This window comes from Oncorhynchus clarkii, chromosome 4 (genome assembly GCF_045791955.1).
Source record: "Oncorhynchus clarkii lewisi isolate Uvic-CL-2024 chromosome 4, UVic_Ocla_1.0, whole genome shotgun sequence".
NCBI classification, from domain to species: domain Eukaryota; kingdom Metazoa; phylum Chordata; class Actinopteri; order Salmoniformes; family Salmonidae; genus Oncorhynchus; species Oncorhynchus clarkii.
Genome location: NC_092150.1, coordinates 67507323 through 67525190, shown reverse-complemented (window position 1 = coordinate 67525190; position 17868 = coordinate 67507323). Strand labels below are relative to the sequence as shown.

Genomic DNA, 17868 nt, shown 5'->3' with positions numbered 1-17868 from the left:
GTGCAGTTTTGTCACACAACACAATCCCACAGATGTCTCAAATTTTGAGGGAGCGTGCAATTGGCATGCTGAATGCAGGAATCGCCACCAGAGCGGTTGCCAGAGAATGTAATGTTTCTCTACCATAGGCCGCCTCCAACATTGTTTTAGAGAATTTGGCAATACGTTCAACCAGCCTCATAACAGCAGACCATATGTAACCACGCCAGCCCAGGACCTCCACATCTGGCTTCGTCACCTGCAGGATGGTCTGAGACCAGCTACCCGAGCAGCTGATGAAACTGTGGGCTTGCACAACTGAAGAATTTCTGCACAAACTGTCAGAAACCGTCTCGGGGACATTCATCTGCGAGGTCGTCGTCCTCACCAGGTTCTTGACCTGATTTCAGTTCGGCGTCATATCTGATGTCAGTGGGCAAATGCTCACCTTCGATGGCTGCTGGCACGCTGAAGAATTGTGCTCTTCATGGATGAATCCTGGTTTCAACCGTACCGGGCAGATGGCAGACAGCGTGTATGGCGTCGTGTGAGTGAGCGGTTTTCTGATGTCATCATTGTGAAGAGTGCTCCATGGTGGCGTTGGGGTTATGGTATGGGCAGGCATAATCTATGCACAACGAACACAACTGCGTTTTATCATTGCCAATTTGCACAGTGATACCGTGACAAGATTCTGAGGCCCATTGTCATGCCATTCATCCACCGCCATCACCTCATGTTTCAGCATGATATGTCGCAAATATCTGTACACAATTCCTGGAAGCTGAAAATGTCCCATTTGTTGCATACTCACCAGACATGTCACCCATTGAGCATGTTTGGGATGCTCTGGATCGACTTGTACAACAGCGTGTTCCAGTTCACGCCAATATCCAGCAGCTTCACATAGCCATTGAAGAGGAGTGGGACAGCATTCCACAGGCCACAATCAACAGCCTGATCAACTCTATGTGAAGGAGATGTGTTGCGCCGCATGAGGCAAATGGTGGTCACACCAGATACTGACTGGTTCTGATCCACGCCCCTACCTTTTATTTAAGGTATCAGTGACCAACAGATGCATATCTGTATCCCCAGTCATGTAAAAATCCATAGATTAGGGCCTAATTAATGTATTTGAATTGACTGATTCCTTATGTGAACTGTAACTCAGTAAAATGTTAGAAATTGATGCGTTCTGCGTTTATATTTTGGTTCAGTGTATTATTCATAGAAGACACATTGAAAGTTGAAACGTTGAAGTAGAAAATATTCAGATGAGCATTATATGAGCCTGCTTTTCCCCGAAAGTATCAACTGATAACACACTGGTAGGCAACCATATAATTGCTGCCCACTGCTCAAGTAATGGTTTTGGGTAACTGACGAGTAGCACAACAACATGTACTGTGGAGTGGAGTCATTTGTTTGTTGTGATGCCAACAGCAGTGAGTGACTGCCTCCAGTCTGGCCTGAGTTCAGCAGGCTTTAGATTGATGCTGTGTTACTGACATGGTGTTAAAATGTTTAGTGCCTCATGCCATCGGCACCAGCTATCTCTCTTAGGCCCAGTGACTCAGGGGCCTCCAATACACCCCGACCCCACTGAATATTCCAGTGTGTGCCCGCAAGGGCCTTCCTGTCTGTTACCCTATCAGCTTACTGCAGATATAAAAATGGACAGAGGAATTTCTCCTTCCTCTCTTCTACCACGCCGATGGTTTGGGTTTTGGATCTGGGTTAGGAATCCCAGTGGTCCAGAGTGGCATGCAGTTCGACAGTAACCCCACTCAGTACAAACAAAGGCTAAAGATATCTCTCTGGCAAGGAGGGTCTCTAAGCTGGAGGAGAGACAGGCAGCAAGATCGAGGGATAGAGTGATAGAGAGGATCGAGAGTAGAGGCACAGGAAGATCCCCAGTTCTTTCTTCTTGAGAGCTTCACAGAGTCAGAGCTTCAGAAGGACTCAGAGCTTCACACAGTCCAGTGTTTGGGATGAACTTTGCGCTGGGCTAAACCTGTGCAGCTGGGGGAGTCAAGCACCATGGATAACCTGGAGAAGCAGCTCATCTGTCCCGTCTGCCTGGAGATGTTCACCAAGCCTGGGGTTATATTGCCCTGCCAACACAACCTCTGCAGGAAATGTGCCAACGACGTCTTCCAGGTAAGGTTTTTTTTGCTGTGCTGAAGCCATGTGTGGTCCATTAGTGGTCTATTAGTGGTCCAGCAGTGGTCCAGCAGTGGTACAGCAGTGGTCTGTGATTTTGGAGCCATGATTCCACGGTTTCTAGGTCCTGAGCAGAGTACTTTTGAGTAGTGGTGTTTAGCTTTGACTGCCCATGACACCCATAGTTACTTGTGAAAGGAAAAAATACACAGTGAGGTGTTCTGGCTCTAAGAGGGATCACAGTGTTAGAGCAGGACATTATCTATATTTATCATGGCATAAAACAGACCTTGGAGTGCCATTCTTTGTTACAATCATATCAGTTACTCTCAAAGACCATAAAGGGGGACTCATACACTACACTGAGTGTACAAAACATTAGGAACACCTTCCGAATATTGAGTTTCATACCCTTTTGCCCTCAATTCGTCAGGGCATGGACTCTACAAGGTGTTGAAAATGTTCCACAGGGATGCTGGCCCATGTTGGCTCCAATGCTTCCCACAGTTGTGTCAAGTTCAATGGATGTACTTTGGGTAGTGGACCATTCTTGATACACACAGGAAACTGTTGAGCACAAAAACCACAACAGCGTTGTAGTCCTTGACACACTCAAACCGGTGCGCCTGGCACCTACTACCATATCCCGTTCAAAAGCACTTAAATATTTTGTCTTGCCTATTCACCCTCTGAATGGCACAAATACACAATCCATGTCTCAATTGTCTCAAGGCTTAGAAATGGAAGTGGACTTAACAAGTGCCATCAATAAGGCATTCTAGCTTTCACCTGGATTCATCTGGTCAGTCTATGTCATGGAAAGAGCAGGTGGTCCTAACGTTTTGTACACTCAGTGTATATCCAAAACAGACATTACTGCAATAGTATGTTCAGATTCCCACTCCCTCACCGGTTTGAGTCTGTCAAGAACTGCAAAGCTGCTGGGTTTTTCACGCTCAACAGTTTCCCGTGTGTATCAAGAATGGTCCACCGCCCAAAGGACGTCCAGCCAACTTGATACAACTGTGGGAAGCAATGGAGTCAACATCGGTCAGCAGCCCTGTGGAACGCTTTCAACGCCTTGTAGAGTCCATGCCCCGATTAATTGAGGCTCCTCTGAGGGCAAAAGGGGTGCAACTCAATATTAGGAAGGTGCACCTATCTTTTTTTTACACTCAGTGTATATCTTTGGTCCTGTTGACTGTTCGAACTGAAGGAGCCATTCAGATATGAGAGACTCCAACAGCTGCCTCAGTCCTGGGGGACAGGATGCAACAAGGTCTGCCTCTCAGGCCGAGGCCATTAATGGAAAGCAGAGGAGGCCTGGTGGGAGGAGCTATAGGAGGACAGGCTCATTGTAATGGCTGGAAAGGAATAAATGGAACGATATCACAACAAACATATGGAAACCACATATTTGACTCTGTTCCACTGATTCCATTCCAGCCATTACAATGAGCACGTCCTACTATAGCTCCTCCCACCAGCCTCCTCTGGTGAAAAGTGGTCTACTTGTCACAGACCAAGACAGGACAAACAAGAAGAGTCCAGCAGGTCAGAGGTGTGTGTGTGTGTGTGTGTGTGTGTGTGTGTGTGTGTGTGTGTGTGTGTGTGTGTGTGTGTGTGTGTGTGTGTGTGTGTGTGTGTGTGTGTGTGTGTGTGTGTGTGTGTGTGTGTGTGTGTGTGTGTGTGTGTGTGCGTGCGTGAGGGGTACGTGACTGCCTTCTGCAAGCATCCACCTGAACCAGAATGCTCACCAAATGTCAACATCATACATACAACCACACTTCTGCTGACCTCCGTTGACTTGGCATGTCAACAGTAGCCATGTCAACAGTAGCCATGTCAACAGTAGCCATGTCAACAGTAGCCATGAGCACAAGGTGTGTGTTACGTGAACTCCGCCATGAAATATTGTTTCCAAAATATTCACCGTTCATGCAACAGACCTAGGCATCTGTTTTCATTCTAATGGTGTCACTAGAGCTTCTGTGTGTGTTCATAAGCTGCGTCACGTCAACATACCAGGAATATGGAAAGCTCAGTCCCTGGCAGTGTCCTCCATGTTGGTGTTATAACAAGCACACTTTATCCCTGCCTCGATGGAGTGGTAAACATGAAAACCATGTGTCCTCTTGTGGCATTGACACAGCTACAGACGTGTGTATCTGGGGCTTAAGTACCATAGATTTTATATTTGGGAAATGTTGCAATTACTGTAGGTGCATTGTATTACCATTCTAGGGTTAGGGTTAGTGTTAGCACTTATATCCTACTTTCTGTCCTAATCCTACCACTCTTTTGGTGCTGGATTCGGCTCAGTCTGGCTTTCTCTTTGACCCAAGGCTCAATTTAGCCACTGATGTGGTTCGCAAGAGGGAGTGAGAATCTGAACCCCCCCCCCCCCCCCCCCCCCCCCCCCGTATTTCAAGACACATTTGCAACTTATTGTGCCTTCAAACACATAAAAAAGTCATTAGGTTACATTTAAAAAAAAGAAGCAAAAATGTATACACTTTAATGCCGTAAAACATACTATAGCCTAACATTTCCAGGTGATTGGGTGATCTCAAGTGCTGGGGGTGAGGTAAAGAATCTGGAGAGGTTCGAAATAGTATACCATCGGGCAGTAATGTGTGTTTACCAGTAGAGAGCAGTACTGTAATATGTTACTACTGGGTGTTGTAAAAGCGCATTACGGCCATATTTAAAAGCCGTTGGTCCTTTTGGCTGTAAACAAACTATGTTGTTTATTACATCATATATATTCCATCGCTGAACGTTATAGTACGTGGCATATTTTTTGTTCAACGACAGAAATAGGACCCATCTCTGAGAACACATTCTCACTTTGTATACATGGCCACTGGGTGGCAGTCTTTTCCAATATTTTGTTTAATTTAGAACGCTGTACATTATCACAGCTTTTTCATACCTTGTCACTTGACACGATAAATATAAAAGATAATACAATTACATCAAGGAAAGTACTTTAGGTCTGTAGCACAGATTTGAGCAATATGAACAATCTATCTAGTTACACTCCAAATTATATTCCACAATGACTTTTATCGACTTTGTAAATTGGCTTGCAGTTATTTGATGTTATAACACCTTAACCCAGCAGAGCAAGGGAGAGAAATGAAACATTACCAAAGCTAGTGTATCATCAGCTGTTCCAGTGACTGTGAAACAAAGCGTGGGGAGAGTGGACTTCTCCCCTGGAGAATGGTGGTCAATAGCTGTAAATTACATATGAGGTAAACTGCTGGTGAAATCCCCTAACTCCTTGTAAGTGCTGTTCCCATAAGGATATTTCCTCAGTCATGGACAGAAGTGATGAGTCTCATAAGACAGAGGCAGTTTTGTGTGTGTGTGTGTGTGTGTGTGTGTGTGTGTGTGTGTGTGTGTGATTGAGTGTCTCTATAACAGGTCGTTCCTTTACTTCTGTGTCCCTGATGTGTGAGGAGCATGATGAGGAGAAAATCAACATCTACTGCCTGAGCTGTGAGACGCCCACCTGCTCTAGGTGCAGTGTTTGGCCAGCACAATGACTGTGAGGTGGTCCCCTTGCAGAACGTCTACAAGCGACAGAAGGTAAGGAAGCACCCTGAGTCAGGTTGTGATCTCACTCAATATCTCTATAAGCTGTCTGTCTTCCTGTCTGGTAGTCTGTCTGCCCGCCTGTCTGTTAGATCGTCCTTACAATGAAAAGTAATTATCCAATATAACAGTTTACTTACTTTGTCACTCTCTGTTCATCATGTCCCCCAGAGAGAGATTTGAATGTTATTTAAAGTGTAGAGCCAGTGTGTGTATGTGATCTGCCTGTGTGTGTGTAGTTTGTCTTTGAGTGCTGAGTGAAGTGACAGCAGACAGATGTATTGAGTTGGAGCTGCCCTGCGGGGGTTCTCACACTGTGAGGGCCGGGTTTCATCTCACCTCACACGCACACACGCACAGCCTGGTGGCACGACAACAGCTAATGTTGTATATCACACCTCTGAGTCGTGTGCAGCATTCGTGTCTGTCCTTCATGTGGACTCACTCACTGACACACACACACACACACACACACACACACACACACACACACACACACACACAGCGGTGCTCTGGCCTGCTGCCATTAGTCCTTACTTCTAATTTCTACTCCCTCTAACTCATTCACTATAAACTTGTCATCTCACTCCCCTCTCTCTTAAATCTCCTCCCCCTCTGTCCATGCTGTGTACTGTGGGCCCAAGCAGAGAGGGACATGCCTGACCATTAGCTCCCATAGTTCTCTCTCTCTCTCTCTCTCTCTCTCTCTCTCTCTCTCCCTCTCCCTCTCCCTCTCTCCCTCTCCCTCTCCCTCTCTCTCTCTCTCTCTCTCTCTCTCTCTCTGAGTGACTCATCCATCCACAGCAGTGGGACTTGAGTCATTCTCCTCTGAGCTCAAGTCACAGGCTCAGCTCCTCCCTCGCTGCTGGCTGCCCGCTAACTAGCTCTCCTCTCCAGCATCCAGGTGAACAGTGACTAATATCAAAGTGAGAGTCCCACCATACCAGCATGGTGGACACCATATGGTGGGACTCAATTGAAGGTCACTTGTTAAGGATGGACAATGTGTCTGGCTATTAAGTAAAACTGAAGGGGAACGCCACCCACACAAACATGATACATAGGGTTTACATATGTACTGTGTCTACTTACATAAGCTAAAACAGTACGAATGGACCATAGCGACAGACATTATTGAGCAGATGGCATTTTTCTTTGCACAACGTTGCTCACTCACTCTGTAAATCACTCAACATTACAGATGCAGATGAGAAACGTTTGGGATCAACTTCACCTTCACCTGATGTTTTATGCTTTGTTAAAAAACAACACTTTTTCACTCTATCATCACAGTTGTGTGAACTACCACATTAGGTTAGGGTTTCCCATCCCTCTACTCGGGCCCTCCCAGACGTTTCACATTTTAGTTTTAGCCCTAAACTGGCACACCGGATTCAATTAGTCAACTAATCATCAAGCCTATGTGTAATTGAATCCGGTGTGCCAGTTTAGGGCTAAAACTAAAATGTGAAACATCTGGGGGGGGCCGAGGAGAGGGTTGGGAAGCCCTGACTTAATGTGTTAGTACAGGGTTGGAACAAAAGCCTTCTTATCCTGTATTAACCCAGGACCAGGGTTGATGGCCACTGGTGGAGGAGATATGCAGGACCATCCATGTGAGAATGTCACCCACTACAACCACTCACACTTCTCACCTCAAAGTCACAATCACTCACTGTGGGGTCACAACACACATTACTCACATCACTGTGAATAACCTGTTATATTGTAATAACTAGCATGAATAAGTAGTAATACATTATTTATGAACTATTTCTACACTGAACAAAAATATAGCATTGGTCCCATGTTTCATGAGCTGAATTAAAAGATCACAGACATTTTCCATATGCACAAAAAGCTTATTTAATAAGCTTAAAGCTTATTGTTAGTGAGCATTTCTCCTTCGGTAAAATAATCCATTCACCTGACAGGTGTGGCATATCAAGAAGCTGATTAAACGGCATGATCATTACATAGGTACACCTTGTGCTAGGGACAATGAAAGGCCACTCTAAAATGTGCAGTTTTGTCACACAACACAATGCCACAGATGTCTCAAGTTTTGTGGGCGTGTGCAGTTGGCATGCTGACTGCAGGAATGTCCACCAGAGAAATGTTCTGAAACAAAGATGAAAATGTCTTAGTTCTTCCATGGCCTGCATGTCACCATTGAGAATGTTTGGGATGCTCTGGATCGACTTGTATATCAGCGTGTTCCAGTTCCCGCCAATATCCAGACTTGCCTAGTTAAATAAAGGCTCAAATTTAAATATATGTTGTTATTTTTATAAGAAATAACTTTGCACAGCCATTGAAAAGGTGTGGGACAACATTCCACAGGCCACAATCAACAGCCTGATCAACTCCATGTGAAGGAGATGTCGCTCTGCATGAGGCAAATGGTGGTCACACCAGATACTGACTGGTTCTGATCCACGCCCCTACCTTTTATTTAAGGTATCAGTGACCAACAGATGCATATCTGTATTACCAGTCATGTGAAATTCATAGATTAGGGCCTAATGAATTCATTTCAATTGACTGATTTCCTTATATGAACTGTAACTCAGTAAAGTTGTAGAAATTGTTGTACGTTGCGTCTATATTAAGCATTTCTAAAGGCTTATTCATGAAAAGTCATTCTAAAGTGTTCAATGGAGGTCTGTGTGCAAGAGAACAGGCATCATCAGAAGCAGAGTCGGTGTGATAAGTTTAACGGACTGTATGCCATCCTGGAGGGGATGATCAGCCGCCAGCAGGATGACAAGCTGGACTACATTGCCACGGAGACCACCTGGAGTGCGCGGGCAAGCTTGTGGGGACAGCCATCCAGTCTATGGAGGAGCCACAGATGGCCGTGTTCCTACAGGTAGGCACTATGGATGGAACACGAGCCCTGAACCTGGGTGCACGGTCTGGCCTCAGTAACTGGACCTGGGTGCACGGTCTGGCCTCAGTAACTGGACCTGGGTGCACGGTCTGGCCTCAGTAACTGGACCTGGGTGCACGGTCTGGCCTCAGTAACTGTACCTGGGTGCACGGTCTGGCCTCAGTAACTGGACCTGGGTGCACGGTCTGGCCTCAGTAACTGGACCTGGGTGCACGGTCTGGCCTCAGTAACTGAACCTGGGTGCACGGTCTGGCCTCAGTAACTGAACCTGGGTGCACGGTCTGGCCTCAGTAACTGAACCTGGGTGCACGGTCTGGCCTCAGTAACTGGACCTGGGTGCACGGTCTGGCCTCAGTAACTGGACCTGGGTGCACGGTCTGGCCTCAGTAACTGAACCTGGGTGCACGGTCTGGCCTCAGTAACTGAACCTGGGTGTGTACCAGTATGTCGTTGAATGGAATGGAATGATGGTCATTACAGCACAACTACCGGTATATGTTAAGATGTAACTTCTTGAGCAGAAAACGTTCCTGTTTCAGCCCCTCAGAAACTGCACTAGGATCAGAGTTCTTGCAGGTGTTTCACTGTCTTATGATCAGTATCCCTACAGCTAGCATACGTGTATGAGTCAGTGGGCCCTCAACAACTGACTGTAATATGATCAATTGTTTGATCAATGGCTCTGGGTCAGTTGTGAGCTGGCCCCAATCCACATGAGACATGATAAGGCATAAAGTAATAACAGTGACGATGAGTCACAGACACCATAGAGACTGTAGTCCCCCCGCTCTCACCCCTGACCTGAACAAATAACAGTCTACTTCACATCCTGTACATGCTGGGACCAGGCTCAATGATATGCTCAAAGACACAGTAAAGGATCCTTTCATCCTTTAAATCAGGTTTAGAGAAACCTTCACTATCGATGATCAATGGGGTGTCATGCAGTGCTTCGCCATATTGAGCAGGGGAGGAGTGATGAGCAGAAAGCCCAGCAGGGGAGCCTCATCGGCGGGGACACTGCTTTTCAAAGCAGCCCTAGAAACTCTGGTCCTGTGATTCTCTGACAACTCACACTGTAACCATGTGGAGGTGATTGACACCTCTCTCCATCAATACACTAGAAGCATTCTCTGAGTTCCAGTCCCCAGGGGCCAGGCATTGCTCAACTAGTGACAAACCTACACATAGGTCTACACACACACACCTCCCCTGCGGGGGACACCTGCCTCATCCTTTGACCGCTGGCCTACTGGCCATAAATATTGTCCTTGTAATAGAGCCAGGTGGGATGACGTGCCCCTGCTGCAGACCACAGGTAGTTTAAACCCCCGCCAGGCGAGAGATAGATGGTGCCATTTATGCCATTCATCCTACACTCCTTTCCTCCACTCAGGTCCCTTGCTTTATAAAAAGCTACAGTTTGAGTGAAGGCTCGCAATTTAAGTGTCTCTTTATTCAACTCCTTCACCGTCCACGCTTGCAAGCACTTTGTTTTGTCAACCAGTTTAGGGCTCTATTCACTCTGTAAACCTGAGTGATACAGATTCCACGGTAGAAATGTAAAAGTAATTTCCGATTGAGCCGACATTTGCAGCGTTTACTGTGAATGCAGTCTCCGCTATAGCGGAAACGTTGCCTTTAAATGTAAATTACGCTGTAAATCTGAACTTCCGCGATGCGGATTGAATAGGGCCCTAACTGTTAGCGCTAGCGTGAGTGTCAGGACGGTGGCAGGTGCACGTTTTATGAATGACTCAAACTGAGCGAGTGATTCAGAAGATCGAGAGAAGAGGAGGCTATAGAAATTAAATGAATTGTAAATGAATAAAAATTATATAAAACTCAAAAAACTTATTCTAGAGTATATATAGCACTAATTTACCTCAGAAATTGAAGTGCAGGAATTGAAACTAAATGCAATAGCCTATTGATAATTTATTTTCTCCACAGAGCATCAAGGATATATTTAAACAGAAAGTAAAATTCTTCTTTTCATCTGTATAGTGTTCCATTCTGCTTCTTATGGGGTGTTTAGCTGGAAAGTCACAAATTACATTACATTCACTAACACAAGCACTAAAATAAACTAACACACCAATTACAATGACTGTAAACTGAAAGTAACTGCATGGGAGATGTGTGTGGTTGGCAGTAATGTGTGATTGCTGGCTGCTGATAGCTAATGCATTATAATGAAGCTCTCCACTTGTAGAGTTATCGAGCAAACCCACCCAGCCTGCGTCACTACCAGCCACAGGGGGACAGGGGACGCTGCCATCCATCGCTGTCCGTCATCTCATATTTGTTTGTCTCTGAGCTGTGACCTCCCCACTGTGTCCTTGTCAGGATCTCTGCCACTGCCAAGGTGTCCAACATGGAGCGTCCAGAGCCGGGTTATGAGAGCATGGCCCATTTTGTTACCAACACAGAGGATGTCGCAGACATGCTAAGGACCATTGACTTCAACACAAGTAGGGCCTCAGGTAGCTGTACAATACAACCATATATGGAGAGTTTGGCCATTAACGTTTCTCTATATTTGACTCTAGCCCCAGGGAAGTGACGTCAGCTCCAAACATTACCCCTGAAATCGCATGTTCAAGAACAATTCCCTTGTTTTTGTTGGTCTGTCTTAATGTGCTGCGCTGTATGTGGTCTCAGGTTCTCACAGAGAAGACGGTTATGATCTGGATGAGGGGGCCAGAACCTGGCATCACTGCAACGGAGGACGTAGACTATGGGAGATACCAGTAGTTGAAAAGGATCCCTCAGGTTAATATCAAAAGACAAACCAGAATATAGTATGCTGCTCCTCTGATTTATTCCTGTACCCACATTTACAACGATTAGGCTACAAACCCAAAGGCTTTTATATATAGTTTCTTATGACATTAGTAAAAAATATTGCCATAAAGGCTGAAATCAAGTGTTTCATGTCCAGAATATGGATCACTTGTCTTGTTTACCTCACAGCACACTCATTTCAAATGGAAAGACAATGCATAGTCCAGGGAGAGATGGGGGGGGGGGGGGGTTATTTACTGGGCTGTCGTTTATACATGATTATGGGTTCATCCAGAAACTCCCAAGTGAAGAGTTTGATGTAGCCTGTTGATTGGGCTTTACCTTGTTGTACTGACTATGACAATTCTTGTGATTTTGACTTAATATACAGTACTAGCCAAACGTTTGGATACACGTACTCATTCCAGAGTTTTTCTTTATTTAAAAAAAACTATTTTCGACATTGTAGAACAATAGAGAAGACATCAAAACTATGAAATACACAAAAAAGTGTTAAACAAATCAAAGTATGTTTTATATTTGAGACTCTTCAAAGTAGCCACCCTTTGCCTTGATGACAGCTTTGCACACTCTTGGCATTCTCTGAACCAGCTTCATGAGGTAGTCACCTGGAATGCATTTCAATTAACAGGTGTGCCTTGATAAAAGTTCATTTCTGGAATTTCTTTCCTTCTTAATGCGTTTGAGCCAATCAGTTGTAACAAGGTAGAGGTGGTATACAGAAAATAGCCCTATTTGATAAAAAACCAAGTCCATATTATGGCAAGAACAGCTCAAAAAAGCAAAGAGATTCGACAGTCCATCATTACTTTAAGACATGAAGGTCAGTCAATAGGGAACATTTCAAGAACTTTGAAAGTTTCTTTAAGTGCAGTCGCAAAAACCATCAAGCGTTATGATGAAACTGGCTCTCATGAGGACCGCCACAGGAAAGGAAGACCCAGAGTTACCTCTGCTGCAGAGGATAAGTTCATTCGAGTTACCAGCCTCAGAAATAGCAGCCCAAATAAATGCTTCACAGAGTTCAAGTAACAAACACATCTCAACATCAACTTTTCAAAAGAGACTGCGGGAATCAGGCCTTCATGGTCGAATTGCTGCAAAGAAACGACTACTACTAAAGGACACCAATAATAAGAAGAGACTTGCTTGGGCGCCAAGAAACACAAGTAATGGACATTAGACGGTGGAAATCTGTCCTTTGTTCTGATGAGTTCAAATTTGAGATTTTGGGTTCCAACCGCTGTGTCTTTGTGAGACGCAGAGTAGGTGAATGGATGATCTCCGCATGTGTGGTTCCTACCGTGAAGAATGGAGGAGATGGGATGTTGTGGGGGTGCTTTGCTGGTGACACTGTCAGTGATTTATTTAGAATTCAAGGCACACTTAACCAGCATGGCAACTATATAATTCTGCAATTATACGCCATCCCATCTGGTTTGTGCTTAGTGAGACAATAATTTGTTTTTCAACAGGACAATGACGCAACAACACCTCCAGGCTGTGTAGGGCTATTTGACCAAGAAGAGAGTGATGGAGTGCTGCATCAGATAACCTGGCCTCCACAATCACCCAACCTCAACCCATTTGAGGTGGTTTGGGATGAGTTGGATGAGTTGGATCATTACTTATAATACATAGTTAGAAATAACTACTTAACCACCTTGCGTGTGATGGGTGTTTTTAGGTTGTTGTAGATATATGGACCTGACCCTGAGTCCTCACAGGAGCTGACCTTGTCACTGGGGCTGTCGACCTCTCATTGATTGAAGGAAGAGAGAGAAAGAAGTAAGGGAGAGGAAAGTGAGGGGACACACACGAGGGGAGAAAAGGAGGCGGGACAGGGAGTAATTGATCAAGAATTCTGGTGGGATGATGAAGATGTCTGTGTGTGTGTGTGTGGGGGGGGGGGTTCTGACTATGAATGGAGGCAGATCACTGGAGGACGTCAGACATGTATCAGAGTTTGACGCATGCCGTTTTCTGGCAAAAAGCTGTTCCAACATTAACTCTTCACACTACAAGAAGGATAAGACAGAACAGAATGGCCAATTCCATGGTCCGTGACATGTACATGAATCAAATCAAATCAAGCTTTATTTATACAGCACATTTCAGACATGGAATACAACGCAATATGCTTTACAGGAAAAAACAAATAAAAAACAATGAAAATACAAGCTGAAATATTTACTACACAACAAACATAATATAAAAAACTAAAGTATGAAAAACTGAACTACTAGAAAGCACCCTAAGGAAATACAAAGCTAAAAAGATGTTTTAAGATCTCTTTTAAATATGCCCACAGTTTCGGCCCCCCTCAGGTTTTCTGGCAGGCTATTCCAAAGGCTGGGGGCATAATATCTAAAGGCTGTCTCTCCATGCCTATTGGTCCTAGAATAGTTAAAACACCAGTGCCAGAGGACCTGAGGGACCCACTGGGTACATCATTTAAAAGCATGTCTGACGTGTTGGGGTGCACAATCGTGGATAGATTTAAAAACCAATAGCGGGTGTTAAGTGGGGTTTCTCATGGAATCTAAGGGGAAACCATTGTCTTGCTCATATTATGATTTTTGGCCTCCGAGATCTGTAGCAGACATAGCTGAAGACTACACGGGTAAATGTAACATTTCGGAACAGAGCATAAAGCTCAAACATCACACAGTTGAAGGCCTCCCTTGCCACCCACCAGATATACTGTATGTACAAAAACCTGTGTGTAAATATGAAACAACCTTAACTTTGACGAGTTCCACAAGTATGACTAATATTGTAGAGACCGAAGCAGCTGAAAGACTACTCATGAAAGTGTAAGACAAAACTAAATGATCTGACTGTATAGCATATGCACATTTTAGCTTCAGCTTACAAAATTGTATACAAAAAGAAAATCTCATTATGATATCCCTTCTCTCCTTTTTTAGCAAATGCTTGTGTTACCAACCCTGAACTTGAGCTACAGCTGAGGCTTTGATCTCCAGTGGGATTTGAGGTGGTGTTAACCACAGAATTAATCATTGAATGCATCGCTATGGTGTTAACACAGTGAGGAACAAGGCAGTAGGTCCACCACCATACTGACAGCCTGAGTCATAGAAACACCAGGCTTGGGGGGCATTTTGATGAGTTCTCACAAATTCACAGAGACTCTCACCAACCATTACACCATTCTCTAAGCTTCCACATGTTATTCTTTTAAAAAGAAGACGGGCAACTGCTGTAAAGTTACATTTAATGAGAGTTAAAGGCAATAACTGCAATGATTGTTTGGCCATGGAGGTTAGATATTTGGCCATAGGGGTTTTGCAATGAGTGTTTAGCCAGAGTTTAAGTAAATCTGCAAGGAGTTTATTTATATTTCAATAGGCAATAAGATATTCAGCAGCATCTGTTTACAGATGTATGAATAAATTATTTTGGTAGACAAGTCAGCAGAATAGTTTCCTTTATTACATTCACTACTGTACGAGACTATGACAAACTCAATGGACATATTTTCAGAGCTTTTTTTAATTAAAAAATATAAATGACAAAAAAGCTTTTCTTTACTGATAAACCATGTGATCATATGATATGTCCATGATTGGGGCTTTGACAAAACAGCCAACATAAAATTAACCATTAAATGTTTTTCTTAGTTTAAGGTAAGCATGCTAGGTACAGTACAGAGGATAGTGTACTTGCTTGGATGGAAAGATAATAAGGAGAGTGGAAGTGGCGTTAAGTGTAGGATATGTTCACTTTGTCTCAGATTAGATTGGAGATTAGTTGTATCACAGAAACCTACGGGCAATGCCAGACCCCATACCTGAAACAATGTGAAAAGGCTTCTTCTGCTGGCTAGATGGCTGCCTGCCAAGTGAGCTAACAAACCAAGGGCAAATGGATAATCACTATACATTAAACAATTGGCATACAGCAAATACAGTAATGAAATGACAATATTACACGAGTGCTTTACCTGATTTGTTTTAATCTATGCCGGTGATAAGGCCCTAGTTCAATCTTTTTCAGTTGTTGAACAAGAATACATCTCAGGAAAAGGACACAATGCATCTATATTGACTGAGCCTTGTCCCTTAAAGTGAGCAACAAAATGAGTCACACAACTAACCATTGAAAGATCACATATGGGTAGCCAATATCAATTTGCACAGCATTATTTTTCTCCAATGTGTTATAAAAGGCCTATCGCATGTAATGCCGGAAACAATGACTAGCCTACCTGCCTTTGTTATTTACCTAGTACCAACCATTTAGACTACGACTAACAAAACATGTTGCACTTATTCCACATGAGGGCAACTTGTAACTCAATTTGTGTCTGGCAATATTATTGTTGTAGGCCAACTACAATGCTCCGGACATCCAAAGGTGAGAATACACTATAGAGGTGTGAGATCCGGAGTATTCACACTATGCCATATGTTAGGGAATAGTTGTCAAGGCGCCTCACTATGATTCCATTGTAGATGGGGTCTTCTTGGCAGTCAATAATTTATTGCCCGTTGATTTTGAAAGGCTTTTTGGACAGGTGGGGAAGTTATTTTTATGCATCTTATGATGAAGAATGGCAGAGAAACCAACGGTTAAATCAAAATCTAAAATATTTCGTGGGTCTGAGAGTGCCAGGGGCTTTGCTGTTTTCTGTGAGATGTTTTATCTTGATTTTTTCTCACTTGTTGACGACACTTGCTGTATCACTTTCCAACTTCATCCAGATACTTGCGGTTTAACTCCGCTTGCTCCTTCTGGCTCTCGATCCTCGCCATTTCGATCATATTTCTCAGAAGGTGGAAAGTGAGGTCGATGGAGATCGGGGGGTCGTCGTTTCTCTTGGTCAGCTCCACGAACTCTTCCAGGCTGTTGCCCTCCTCAGGCGCGCGCTGCTCCTCCAAGGGCGGCAAACTGCGCGCCAGGTGACCAAGACCCCTCGAGCCCAGGGGCGTCACCTCAAAGGGAAACTGTGGCGGGAGACCTGCCTGCAACCGGGGATTTCTTTGCAAATACCTCAGTATCTTTTCTCCTATAAGGTAGGAAATGGCGTTATCACCAGCCTTCAGCAACACCTCGTCCAGCTGACTCTTGTAGCCGTGGCCGTCGAACATTGCCAGGTCCCGTGGACGACAGACACTGGGGGGGATGTGAGAGCTGAGGAGAACAGTGGCAAGGAGCAGGATCAGGGGAACAGGCTTCATAGTGCTGGACAGACGGACAAAACGGTGCCCTGTTACGGAGAGAGGTGTACAAATGTTGGCAAAAAGCACTGGAACTCAAAGTAGACTCAAACTTTAAATTGCACGTATTTAACAATTGTGTTCAAAGCAAAAACAAATAGGCTATCACATTTTTTTTTACAAAAATTAGCCTAAAGGCAATCGTAACATAAACAGTAATAAACAACAAACGTAACAAAATAATATGTTTCTCTTTACATTATAAACATATGCATGTGAGTAGGCTATTTATAGGCGTGGTTAATTGTCACACAATGGATACATACATCGTTGAGTGACTGAAACAAGCATGCACATGCTTCTTCAGCTTTGTAAAGAAGTAAAATAAACATACATTGTTTTTATGATACAAAAATGACCAACGAATTGCTGTGTGTACTTGATATTCTCAATTCAGCACCAGAACTCTCAGCACCTCAAACTAAAAAGGTGAAACAAAAGAAAGCTAAATAAACCACTTACCGGTACTTTGTCTCCTTAATGCTGAAAAAGTTACACACCGGCTAGAAAAGTGTCAATTGAGACCCCGGTCCGAAAAGTCCCGCTAAATGTCGATTGGAGAATAACGCCTCTTTCTCAAGGGTTATATATACATCCAACATCGTTCCATTGACGTCAGTGCAAGTGCATAAACTGCTTGTAAATGAGGCGACTCCGTTTGAAGTAAAGGCAAGTGTTTTGAGGGACAGCTTATTATGCTGCAAGCCAAGGTCTGCTCAATAACATTTCAAATGTTTCCATTTGAGTCATTTAGCAGACGCTCTTATCCTGAGCGTCTAACAGCAGTGAGCGCAAACATTAGAATATTTTTTTTCAGGACAGTTTGTCGATCTGATATTCTATTTTTCCATACAATTCTTAAGTTAGCCTACCTCAACCTGTCACATTATCCCTAATTAAGTCCGCAAGGCAAAACCAGTTCTTGTTTCACACGGTGTTGGTACGCCTCCAGTGAAACTAAAATAACAGAACGCACCGCAAAAAAACAACACATTTACTTATTAAAAACAACCAATTGTGGAAGTTATAACAAAGTGATTCGTCAAAGTATAAAGCTGCTCCATGTACCATGAATCTGGACTCTGAATAAACTAGTCTAGAAATGATGAACTGTTGTCGTGATGTCTTTATGCATGGTTTAACATCTAAGCGAGGCAGAGCAGAAGTGCACAGCAG

The 17868-nt window shown here is 44.0% G+C and overlaps 1 protein-coding gene and 1 pseudogene across 1 annotated transcript; one reads left to right on the top strand and one right to left on the bottom strand.

The window, feature by feature from the left end:
• The first annotated feature begins 5603 nt into the window (after positions 1 to 5603).
• LOC139407798 (tripartite motif-containing protein 54-like) lies at positions 5604 to 11340 on the top strand (annotated as a pseudogene).
• Positions 11341 to 16074: 4734 nt separating this feature from the next.
• LOC139407797 (UI) lies at positions 16075 to 17236 on the bottom strand. The gene is made up of 2 exons (XM_071151661.1): positions 17155 to 17236; positions 16075 to 16682 (listed from the first exon to the last, which is right to left on the bottom strand). Exon 2 carries the CDS (start codon positions 16651 to 16653, stop codon positions 16156 to 16158), a length of 498 nt encoding a protein of 165 aa, XP_071007762.1. The 5' UTR covers positions 16654 to 16682; positions 17155 to 17236; the 3' UTR covers positions 16075 to 16155.
• Positions 17237 to 17868: the final 632 nt, after the last annotated feature.